General features: G+C 37.3%; 1 protein-coding gene across 4 annotated transcripts in view; it reads right to left on the bottom strand.

Annotated features, from left to right (window-relative positions):
- Calcrl (calcitonin receptor like receptor) overlaps positions 1-12,694 on the bottom strand; it is an 82,632-nt gene that overhangs the window by 28,271 nt on the left and 41,667 nt on the right. For all 4 annotated transcript variants that reach the window (XM_038337509.1, XM_038337508.1, XM_038337511.1 and 1 more), the window contains 5 exons: positions 12,283-12,369; positions 10,258-10,390; positions 9,305-9,415; positions 8,981-9,093; positions 7,442-7,533 (listed from right to left, as the gene is read on the bottom strand). In XM_038337509.1, coding sequence (XP_038193437.1) covers positions 7,442-7,533; positions 8,981-9,093; positions 9,305-9,415; positions 10,258-10,390; positions 12,283-12,333 — 500 coding nt within the window. In that variant the 5' untranslated portion in view covers positions 12,334-12,369. The remainder of the gene's footprint in view (positions 1-7,441; positions 7,534-8,980; positions 9,094-9,304; positions 9,416-10,257; positions 10,391-12,282; positions 12,370-12,694) is intronic.

The following is a 12,694-nucleotide window of genomic DNA, read 5'->3' as shown; positions in this document are numbered from 1 at the left end:
GATGTTCACTACGTTTTGTTCAGCTATTAAGAGGTTTTTAAATTAAGCCATGCAAGCCGGGCGGTGGTGGCGCACACCTTTAATCCCAGCACTCGGGAGGCAGAGGCAGGCGGATCTCTGTGAGTTCGAGGCCAGCCTGGTCTACAAGAGCTAGTTCCAGGACAGGCTCTAAAAAAGCTGCAGAGAAACCCTGTCTCGAAAAACCAAAAAAAAAAAAAATAAATAAATAAATAAATAAATAAATAAATAAATAAATAAATTAAGCCATGCAGTCTCTCCTCTTTGTTACTGTACAAACTCTATTCCTAATTATAGCTATTTATACTCATGAGGTTATTATGCTTCTACTACTATGAATCTTAATCCTTTATGACTTAACGTTCTTTGTGCTTTTATGATATAATGAAAATAGATATTGTTTGCTTTAACTTCTCAACCTCCTTGATAACCCGTTTATTATGAAAGTGTTTTCTCCTTTGAGAACTGAATGAATGAGCAGTCTGACAGAGATTTAGACCGATGCTCTATTTTTCCTGGTCCAGTTTGGCTTCAGTATTGTTTGCCTTGGCAGCCCCCACTTGCCTCATAAGCCCAGTGATCATTTTATCGGCTCTTAGATTTTTTCACATGAGGAAGTAGTATTAATTTTGATTCTCACTTGGTGTATATTTTACTGACATGTTTGCTAAATCAGAATAGCATGATGGCATATGACCTAGAATGCCAGGAAACCATTGTTTTCTTTCTTACTGCTGGTTTTGGAATGCAATGTAATTGCTATTAACTTTATCGCCTTCGGAAATTTAATGTCCTGGGATGTTTTGGTGTATTACATGAAAAAACAGAGACAGTTTCATCCGAAGAGTCTCAGCTGGGATGGTTTTTTAATTTAAAGATTATTGTCTCTCAAATGCTTTCAAATTTTTACATCGTGTCCACTGTAAAATAGGTTTACAGCTCCAGTAAGGAATTCAGGGAGAGCCTCCTGAAGAAATGATCAAGTGTAGTTCCCAGATATGAAACATTTAATCAAGCTAGAGAGTCAGAGACGATGATAGGCAGGATTCATTCATAGTTTTGTGTTTACATGAGGTGCAGCAAAAAGCAATCTAAATCTTTAAGCAGAGAATGACAAGTGAGGCCTGTACTTGATATAAATTTTTAAAGATTATCTGCAGGCAAATAAAGAAAGCTGATCTTAAAGCTTCTAGAATAGCTGCCAGGCAGTGGTGGCACACACCTTTAATGCCAGCACTTGGGAGGCAGAGGCAGGCAGATCTCTGTGGGTTTGAGAGTAGTCTAGTCTACATACACAGGTTCAGGCCAGCAATGGTTACACAGTGAGTCCCTGCTGAAAAGAGATGAAGCAAACTGGACTTGGTAAGGACAGAAAAAGGACAATGAGGAGGAATGAAAAAGAGAATGGACTCTCAAATTACTACAACATTTCTGATGATTTAAACTGAGTGTCTGGTGATACCTTGAGTGAAGACCACTCTGTAAGAAACCTGTCCTAAGTTTGAGAGAGTTAGATGTCATAAATTCATTCTAAAAGTGTTGCTCGTGGGAGACTCTGGGTTAATACAATTTGAAAAGAACAAAAGCATGCTTGACTAAGAAATGGCAAGACTTTGAAAAATATAAAATATTTGCATAATAAGATTAAAAATATATTACAGAGAAGGCAGAGACAGGAGGATCTCTAGAGCTTGCTGGCCAGCCAGTCAACCTAACCTAGTAAGTTCCAGGTTCAGGGAAAAATCCCATCTCCAAAAAAAAAAAAAAAAAAGCACATTCATGGGAGCAGGCCCAAGCCAGTGACTTCTGCTGGAGCAGGCCCAAGCCAGTGACCTTTGCCAGAGCAGGTCTGAGCCAGTGACCTCTGCCAGAGCAGGCTCAAGCCAGTGACCTCCGCCAGAGCAGGCCCCAGCCAGTGACCTCTAGAGAAGCAGGTCCCAGCAATGGACATTCGTGGGAACAGACTTGAGCCAGCAACCTCCTCCAGAGCAGGCCCAAGGCAGCAACCTTTACGGGAACAAGCCCGAGTCAGTGACCTCCGCAGGAATAGGATTGAGCGAGCAACCTCCACAAGAGCAGGCCCAAACCAGCAATCTCTTCCAGAGCAAGCCAGAGAAAGTGATCTCTGCAGGAGCAGATACAAGGGAACACCCACCAGGAGAGCAGGCCAGAGTCAGAGACCTCCATGGAAGCAGACCTGAGCCAGCCACCTCCGCAGGACCATGCCCAAGCCAGTGACCTCAGTGGGAGCGTTCCAAGCAAGCGACCTCAATGGGAGCAGGCCCAAACAACCCCGGGGAGTGCCAAGCGAACTCCAGGAACACCAAGTGACCTCCAGGGTGAGTAGAAATGTGGTCCCAACAGTATCACGAGAAGGAACCATCTGAGCCTTGGATTCACTGGCACCTAGAAGACTGATCACCAGAGACACAGACCCAACTACACCAATAAGAGGAAAAAATGGGTAGACAAGGTAAGAACACACTCAACACCACAAATAACAACATGACACCAACAAAAACTAGTGGCTCTACAACAGCCAGACTTGAACACCCCACTATAGATGAAATGGAAGAAAATGACCTAAAAATTAACTTTAAGAAAATATTTGAGGCCCTTAAAGAGGAAATGAGGACTTCCCTCAAAGAAATGGAGGAAAATACAAAGAAAAATCAGAAGAAATCAACAAATCCCTTAAAGAAAAGCAAGAAAAACCAATCAAACAGATGAAAGAAATGATTCAAGAGTTGAGAAATGAGATAGAGAAAATAAAAAAAAAACACAAACCAAGGGAATTCTGGAAATGAAAAATATGAGAAAATGATCAGGAACCACAAATGTAAGCATAAACAGCAGAATACAAGATATGGAAGAGAGACTCTCAAGTGCTGAAGATATAATAGAGAAATAGTTTTATTGGTCAAAGAAAACATTGAATCTAAAAAATATATCCAGAAAATATGGGACACCATGAAAAGACCAAACCTAAGAACAATAAGGATGGAAGGAGAAGAAGTTCAACTCAAACGCACAGAAAATATATTCAACAAAATCATAGAAAACTTTCCCAACCTAAAGAAAGATATGCATATAAAGATACAAGAAGCTTACAGAACACCAAATAGAGAGGATGAAAAAAAGTTCCCTCACCACATAATAATCAAAATACTAAACATACAAAATAAACAAAGAATATTAAGAACTACAAAGGAAAAAAGCCTAGTAACATGTAAAGGTAGACATCATAATTACACCTGACTTCTCAGTGGAATCAATAATAGCCAGAAAGTCCTGGTCAAGCATTTTGCAGACATTAAGAGACCATGGAAGCCAGTCCAAACTACTCTACCCAGCAAAACATTCAATCACCATAGAAGGACAAAACAAGATATTCCATGACAGAACCAGATTTAACCATTACCTAGCCACAAACCCAGCTCTACACAAAGTATTAGAAGGAAAACCCCAACCCAAGGAAGTTAGCTACATAGCAAAAACACAGACAATAGATGGTCTCAGAGCACCAAATCCCATAGAAGGGAAAAGCACACACAATAACATGACCACCAATGAAAACTAAATTAACAGAAACTAGCAATCATTGGTCATTAATATCCCTTAATATAAATGGACTCAACTCACCTATAAAAAGACACAGGCTACCATAATGGATATGAAAACAGAATCCATCCTTCTGTTGTATACAAGAAACACACTTCAACCTCAAAGACAGACATTGCCTCAGAGTAAAGGGTTGGGAAAACTTTTCTAATCAAATGGACCTAAGAAACAAGCTGGCGTAGCTATCCTAATCAAACGGAACTAAGAAACAAAATAGACTTCAAGCTAAAATCAATCAAAAGAGATAAAGAAGGACATTTCATATTAGTCACAGGAAAAAGTCCATCAAGAGGAAATCTCAATACTGAACATCTATGCCCCAAATACAAGGGCACCCTCATATATAAAAGAAACACTACTAAAGCTTAAATCACACATTAAAACCACACACTAATAGTGGGAAACTTCAACAACCCACTCTCACAACTGGAGAGGTCTGTCAGACAGAAAATTAACAGAGAAACAAGTGAACAGATGTTATGACTCAGATGAACTTACCAGACAGCTACACAACATTCCATCCAAACATAGAAGAATATACCTTCTTCTCAGCACTTCATGAAACCTTCTGAAAAAATACTAGGTAACAAAGCAAACCTCAACAGATTCAAAAAATTGAAATAACCCCAATGTATCTTATCAGACCAACATGACTTAAAATTAGAATTCAATAGTAACACTAATTTCAGAAAGCCCATAAACACATTGAAATTAAACAATGCTCACCTGAATCATCAATGGGTCAAGGAAAAATAAAGGAAGAAATTAAAGACTTCCTAAAATTCAATGAAAAGGACCACACAACATACCCAAATTTATAGGACACAATGAAAGCAGTGTTAAGAGGAAAGTTCATAGCACTAAATGCCTACATAAAAAAACCTAGGAAAATCCCACACTAGTGAGTTAACAGAGACAATGGTCTTGTACCCTGTAAGATTTGTCACTTGTATTGGTTTAATAAAACGTTGACTGGCCAGTAGCTAAGCAGGAAGTATAGATGGGGTGACCAGAATAGGAGAATTCTGGGAAGAGGAAAGTCTCAATCTGCAGTCACCACCCAGACACAGAAGAAGCAAGATCAGAATGCCTCACTGATGAAAGTTACCAAGCCATATGGCTAACACAGACAAGAATTATGGGTTAATTTAAGATAAAAATAGTTCATAAGAAGCTTAAGCAATTAGCCAAACAATGTTGTAATTAATATAGTTTCTGTGTTGTTTGGGTCTGGGCAACTGGGAAATGAATGAGCAGTCTCTGACTACAAACCTTTATCCAAACTAACCAAAAGGCAGAGAGAGAATATCCAAATTAACAAAATCAGAAAAGAAAGGGGCACATAACAACAGACATGGAGGAAATCCAGAGAATCATCAGGTAATACTTCAAAAACTCACAATCTACAAAATTGGAAAACTTAAAGGAAATGGACAATTTTCTGGATAAATATCACTTACCAAAATTAAATCAAGATCAGATAAGCAAATTAAATAGACCTGTAACTGCTAAATAAATAGAAACAGTCATCAAAAGTCTCCCAACCAAAAATAAAGCCCAGAACCAGATGTTTTCAGCACAGAATTCTAGATTTTCAAGAAAGAACTAATACCAATATTCTTCAAATTGTTCCACACAATAGAAACTGAAGGAACATTGCCAAACTCTTTTTATGAGGCAACAATTACCCTGATACTCAAACCATACAAAGACATTACTAAGAAAGAGAATTACAGACCAATCTTCCTCATGAACATTGGTGCAAAAATACTCAATAAAATACTGGGAAACTGAATCCAAGAACACATCAGAAAAGTTATCCACCATGACCAGGTAGGCTATATCCCAGAGATGTAGGGATGGTCGAACATACAAAAATTTGTCAATACAATCCACCTTATAAACAAACTGAAAAAAAACACATGATCATCTTATTAGATGCTGAAAAAGCCTTCAACAAAATACAACATCCCTTCATGGTAAAGCTCATAGAGAGAGAAGGGATAAAAGGAACATATTTAAATATGTGAGGATGCAATGTCTCTTCTGATCCCATGCATACCATACATGCCCATGGTGCACAGCATATATATATGTAAATTTCAACCACTGTGGAAATCAGGGTGGTGATGGGAACTAATCTACCTTAAGATTCAGCTATACCACTCTTGGATATATACCCAAAGGATGCTTCATCTTACTACAGAGATACTTGCTCAGTCATGCTCATTGCTTCTGAACTGATGATAGCCAGAAACTGGAAAAAGCCTAGTTTTGTCTCAACAGAATAGATAAAGAAAATGTGGTACACCTACACAATTCAATCACTGAAAAAAATGAAACCATGAAATTTCCAGGTAAATGTATGGAACTAAAAAAAATCATTCTGAGGTATCCCAGACTCAGAAAGATAAATATAGTATATAATCATTTATAAATGGATATTAGCTATTAAGTCAATGATAACCAAGCAACAACCCATAGAACAACATATATTAAATATAGAATATAATATATATCCTATATATAATATAGAATATAAATATCATTAAGAAAGAGAAACAAAATAGACAGTTATGACCAAATTGAGGGGCTGGGGCTGGAATGGGATGATCAAGTGGGGAGGAAGGAGGGTAAGAGGGAGAAGTGGGGGATGACAGGGAATAGGAAGGAAATATGAAGTAGTAAGGAAACCTAACAGAGTAGAAACTTCCTAAAATATATACATACATGAAGACAATCTGAATCAAATTGCATAGAATGGGGGAATCAGTCCTATCTAGTCATCTCTTGTCAACAAATGAAGCTTCCAGTGACAGAATTGGGTTACATCTAATTGAGTTGTTGGCTGAAGGAGTCCCATTGGAACCCCAAACAACCCAGGCTGTTGCCAAGACTATGGCCTGCTCTCCACAAACTGACAGCAAGGCCTCATTGCTAAGGACATCACCTACACAGCTCACTGAACATAGACAAGTCAAGCTAGTGCCTACATAGAGTCTTTATCCCTATGTTCCTGCATCTTTGATACAAGAAAGCACTCTGCCTATTATCAAAAGGGAAATGTAAACATCAACCCGTCCATATGATCTACAATGGTGTCCCTGCCTCCACAGTATTCTAGGTCAGTGGTGGCACAAAGATTCTGGGAGTAACCAGCCAATATCTAATTTGACTTAAGAATTTGACTCCATGAAATGAAACCCATGCCTGATATTACTTGGGTGACTAAGAGCCTAAGACTAGATAGCCCAGGGACCTAGGGCAAAATCAAGTGCTACTGTTCAAAAATAGCAATAAAATGACTTCTCATGACATTCTGATATACTCATAGATCATTGCCCTTCTCAGCCATCATCAGAGAAGCTCCTACCTGCAGCAGGATAGAAACAAATACAGAGACCTACAGCCACACATTATGGAGAGAGTGAGAGACCTAAATGGGATGTCTTCATTAAATTCCTACCCTCAGAACTCAAGAAACCCTGGGGAAGAGAAGGCAGAAAGAATATGATCCAGAGGGGCTATACCAAGAAAGCAAGGCTGGCCCTCTAAACCAACATGATCAAAGCGTATTTTTTATTTTTATTTTTATACGCCTAATAACTCATAAAATTATGAATAAGATATTTCATTAATAACTTGCCTATTTCATGAAACTAAAATAAAATAAAAATGTTGCAGTTTACTTTAAATATTAAGCTTAATATTGTTATTTATATTTCATCAGCATGTGAGTTCAATACACACATAATCTTAATTTATCAGTTTTAAAATTTTTTTAAAAATTAAATATACTTACTTGAAATAAAAAAATATGATGAGAGAGATGAGCAGGGATGCAATAGATAATCCATGTCCAATTATAGTTAGGTAGAATAAATTCAGTGCAGTCTATAATTGTGTGATTTAAAAAAATAGAATTAATTCTTTATATAAAATCTACTTGTGCATTAGATAAGATACAATTTAATAAATTTTATTTTTAAAAAAACATGTTGAAAGATTTATAATCACTTGCTTGAAAAATCAACAAATACTTGAAAACATGTAAATGAAGTACATCTATTCAAATTTATGCCAAGTGAGTTATCAAATACTTATAAGTCATGCTCCTTTTTAAGAAATCAGAAGTCATATATTAAATCTTTGAGGTAATGCACTTACTGATCTAGTTTATACTGTACACAAAATCTGCATTTTATATTTAAAAATCAAGTGATACTCAAGGTTTAGTTTGTGCAGGATCATATGTCTGATAAGGCTTTCTTTACCTCTTGAGTTTATCTGTTTCTTCTCATGAATCTGAGGCTCAGAGACATCTTAATATGGAAAGTTAAAAGATCCTTTGATCTGTAGAAATGGGTTTTATCATTCTCAGTTCTTATTTCTTTGTTTTTCAATTTACTTTTAATATTTATAGAGGTTTGGTTAGTTGGCTGGTTGGTTGATTGGTTGGTTAGTTGGTTGGTTGGTTTGATGAGTGGGTGGGTGGATGGCTGGCTGCTTGGCTGGTTGGGTGGGTGGGTGGGTAGGTGGGTAATTGATTTGGTGAGTAAGTGGGTGGTTGGTCAGCTGGCTTGGGTTTGGGTTTGGGTTTGGGTTTGTTAACTTAAACATCTCTGAATAGGCAGAGCATACATGATACATAAATACAGTGATACCATGCAGATATTGAGTGACTACACCACAATGGTCTTCCGAGATCCACTGGAAGAATGTGCACTTACCCTGGTGAGCACACCAGGGGTGTCTTGCCATGGCCATGGGGCAGATAAAGTGCCAAAACAGGAGGCACATATCAAAGTTTACACTTTTAATCATACACACACAAAATGAAAATACATGAAAGTATTTCAATCAAGCTTTACTCTGTGAGTAATGTCCTTAACTGTGACTTTAATTCTAAGTTTCATAGCAGGAACAAGAATGAAAGTGTCTTGCACAGCCAGTTAGTATGGGTGCCTTCTACTGAGGGGCAGATGGAGGTTTCGAACCCACTAAGCTTATCCTGTTTGCCTACAGAATAATTCCAGAATTCCACTAGAAATTAAAGTTTCCCCTTATATTACACTTTTAAGTTATATTTTCTCTGGAAAATCTGAAACCCCTATGCTGAGACATTGACTTGTAAATACACAGTTACATTACAGAACTATTTCCCCTTTACAATGACAGAATTAAAAGCAGCTTTTCCACAGATTTTTTTTTCCATTGTTCTTCTCAAATGATACCAGGAAACAGTTTTAGTGTGGAATGGAACATTGTCTGCTTTCCCCGGTACTTACGGAACTGTTTTAAAGTCTAAACCAGACTTCAGCTCACAACTGCTACTACATACCTTCACTTTTTCGTGCGTGCTGTTGTTACACAGAGTGTAATTTGTCCATGTTCTGTTACTATCTGGATGTCTAAACCAGTGTCCATCTTGGTCACAGATCTTTGTAACCTTTTCTTTAATAACAAAAAGGAAAAAAAAATTAAGCAGAGTTTAATAAACCTACAGTTTCTATTCAAATTTTTTCTTTGGTTAAATGAATTCAGAAATAGAAAGCTAAAATCAAGATAGTTATAGACTACAACTCTTTCTAGACTACTTTTGTGATAGGCTCCAAATGCATTTAATAAACACAGGGTTCACTAAACAGATTTCAATAAGATCCACCTGAAGGATCGAAGTCCTGAAAGTAGTCAGGGCAATACTGCATCGACTCGGTTCCCGCCGCGACGTCATTCCAGCACAGCCAGCCGTCCCAGGTTCTGTTGCAGTAAAGGCCTTGGAGGGGAAACAGAAACAAAGGGCACTAAGTCTCCGCAGCTGACCATGAAAGCAAACTTAAGGAAGGTTTCTCAGTGTAAAGAAGTCTCCTGCAAATGAAGATGCATAAAACCCACAATTGCTTGATTTTTGTCACTAAGCAAGCATTACAATAACTATTAAGAATTATTATTATTATTATTATTATTATTATTATTATTCAAACCAGATTTAGAAATGACCCTGCATGAATATTAGGACCAATTCAATTTCTTCCAAGCAATTGTTGTTCTATAAATCAGGCTATCTTTTATTCTAACCATGAGACAGTTATTAATTAGTGTCCCTTTACTTAATTTTTTAAAGGAAAAAGTGCATTCCTCCCCCCACTCCACTCCCTGAGACAGGATTTCTCTGTGTAACAGCTCAAGCTGTCCTGGAACTTGGTCGACCAGGTTGGCCTCAAACTCCTAGAGAGTCCCCTGCCTCTGCCACTGCCTGCTGAGTGCTAGGATTAAAGGCATGTGCCCCCACTGCCTGGCTATTTTTAGTGTATCTTTTCAAATTCCAAAATGCACTGTCTTGTTTTAATATTAATACCTACTAATATTTTGACTAATTTTACACCTTCTAAAGGATAATTTTGGAAAATTCTGTGTAGGAAGCACTTTGTTGAATTTTACTAAAAGGAGTGAGTTGGATGGATCATGTCATAAACACACTTCACAAAATGCATCAAGAAATTTTACATAAACTAGAAAATAAGTAACTAGTTAACTTTTAATTAATGGATGAAAAGAACCCACATCGCTAGTTCTTTTAAATATGTGTTAAGTGCATCTAGAATTAGCAGCTGCTACCTTCTGCCTGTTGAACAGGATCTTGCATAATCTTTTGGTAGCACTCATATTGAGCCGTCATGATCTTGTTTCTAGTGACTCCCAGCCCCGTTTGATTAAAGCCTTCTTCTTCTGCCTGCGCCGAGACAAGACTCTAAGGAAGGAAAACAACAATGGCTTTAGAATGGTGGAAATCTTTATTAGAGACCTGGTGGGAAACAGTAAGAGCATAGAGGCACCTGATCGCTAAATGGTGTTAAGAGGAAAGCCCCCAGTGTGTAGCGTTCGCTGGTTTCTGTAGTCTAAATTCTTACTGTGTCCAGTTTCAAACAGCCTTCGGGGCGATGCCAACGACAGCACTGAGAAGCACCGTCGACTTGCCCATGTCTATGGTAGCTGGCCAACTACAGTACAACCTGAACACTTGTTCTGAAACGCCAACAACTATATTTACAGCCTCCCAGGGTTTTTACTTGCTCTGTGAATGTTCATAAGGTATCCAACACTACTAGCAAGACTCTCTTTCATATTGTAAAACAGTAGAAAATAGCACGCAGATATCAGGGAGGACCGATGACATGGGACATCATCAAATTTTGTGCACTTGTAACGTCAAAGTAGTAATTTTCTCACTGGATGGCATCATATTGCCTGATGAACACTAATGTTAACAATTATCTTCTGGTAGGGTTGAGTTTCTTGATTAGAGATTTATACAGCAGTTACCCTGGGGAGTAATTGATGAAATTCTAGAACATCAAGACTACTTTAAGTCATTTGGTTTTATTTTTCAGTGTTGGGTGTTGAACCTAGCATCTCATGTAAGCTAAGCAAGCACTGTAGATTAAACTACATCCTATTCCAAGTCAGAATTAGAAAAACAAAACACATAAAACCATTTTTCTGAAAAGGTTTGTAGAAATCAAGAAAAATAATAATAATTTCAAATATATTTACACACTGTCGGTGGGAAAGGGTCAGAGTTCTTTATATTACACAACGCTGATTTGTAATATCTACAGTATTGCCTTCAGGGAACTTAAGTTGGCCCATGTAGCTTATTGGCACACTTAACTGAGGGTGTTAGTTGAAGAAACAGTTCTGTCCTTTGAAGTCTAGTCAGCCACCCAAGATAACATCTCATGAGTGCAGACACTAGACTACTTCTAGACTTGAGGATATTTTCCAGTGCATGGACTCACAGAAACATAATATTGCTTTGTGTGCTCGTTGAAGTTTTCAGTACTGTTTTTTTTTTATTCCTTTGTCTGAATACTTTTGAGGGCTTTTCTTGGAAACACCAGAGGAAAATTCTTTGCTGTCACAGAATCCGATGAGATTATATGGGTCTCTGGGTTTCTTGCTCATATAAAGAAGAGCAACATGGCTTGCTTTAATTTGACGCAGAGGGCAAGATGAAGAGACACATCAATAAGAAGCGAAACCAGGAGGCATGCAGTTCTTTTGGCTTTGCTAATCCTCCTCTGGCTTCACAGCTCTAACACACATATGTACAGATGCACATGCATGTGCACATGTACATGGAGACACACTCGCAAGAGCAATTTGAATGAGAGACTTCATGAATGAATAGGTAAACGAATACGAAATACAGCACATGTCTCCTAGATGACAATCAACTGGGGGAACAAAAAATGTTAAAGACTAGAATGTGGGTTCTCTTCCAAAAAATAGCAGAACCCATGTGTCTCTCTAAGTGTGTTTCATGTGCTGTGCGTAACTGTACTATCACGAAATGCCATCCCAATGTTTTCTAACTTTGCCACTTTAGCGGGAGTTTTGCACATTTGAATTCACTAATCTTCCAAAGACCCCAAAGTTCACATTGGTCATAAAAATCAAAGTATAAAAAAATACTAAGAAGAAGTGGAATATTGCTGTATTACTTGAATATAAAAACGAAATCAATGTACTCATCTAATAACTACTTTAACTTGTATTTACTAACTTTCATCATTTGGAGATATATTGTAAGTAAAGCCTAATCATAACTAATGAGATAAATATGTGAGGATGAATGCTTACCATACTAACAGGCAAGAGAAGCACAAAATACAGTATATGCTTTTTCTCCATCCTTAGAGTCCAAATGAAAGGTGCTGTGTGTTCAAACTGTAACAAAAATGAAAGATATAAAATTCAATACTCATAAAATCAATAATTGCTTCAAAAGAAAATATCTGTTATAATTCTACAGTAATCCTAAGGATTTTATTAGTAGCCATACAAGTAGTGAGAACATTATGGCTTAGAGTGTAACAGAGTTTAGTGAAATATATTCTAGTTTAATTTGATTTACAAATAATAAAACATTTTGTATAAGTATTTTTGTGTGATTAGAAAGTATCTTGCTTCTTTCCTTTACTAAAATTTGAACAAAATTATTTAACTACAAACAGAATCAGCTTTACACAATTATCTTTTATATTTTATTATA

Source organism: Arvicola amphibius, chromosome 7, assembly GCF_903992535.2.
Source record: "Arvicola amphibius chromosome 7, mArvAmp1.2, whole genome shotgun sequence".
NCBI classification, from domain to species: Eukaryota; Metazoa; Chordata; class Mammalia; order Rodentia; family Cricetidae; genus Arvicola; species Arvicola amphibius.
The sequence above is the reverse complement of the archived record's forward strand: the minus strand, read 5'-3'. Positions and strand labels throughout refer to the sequence as shown.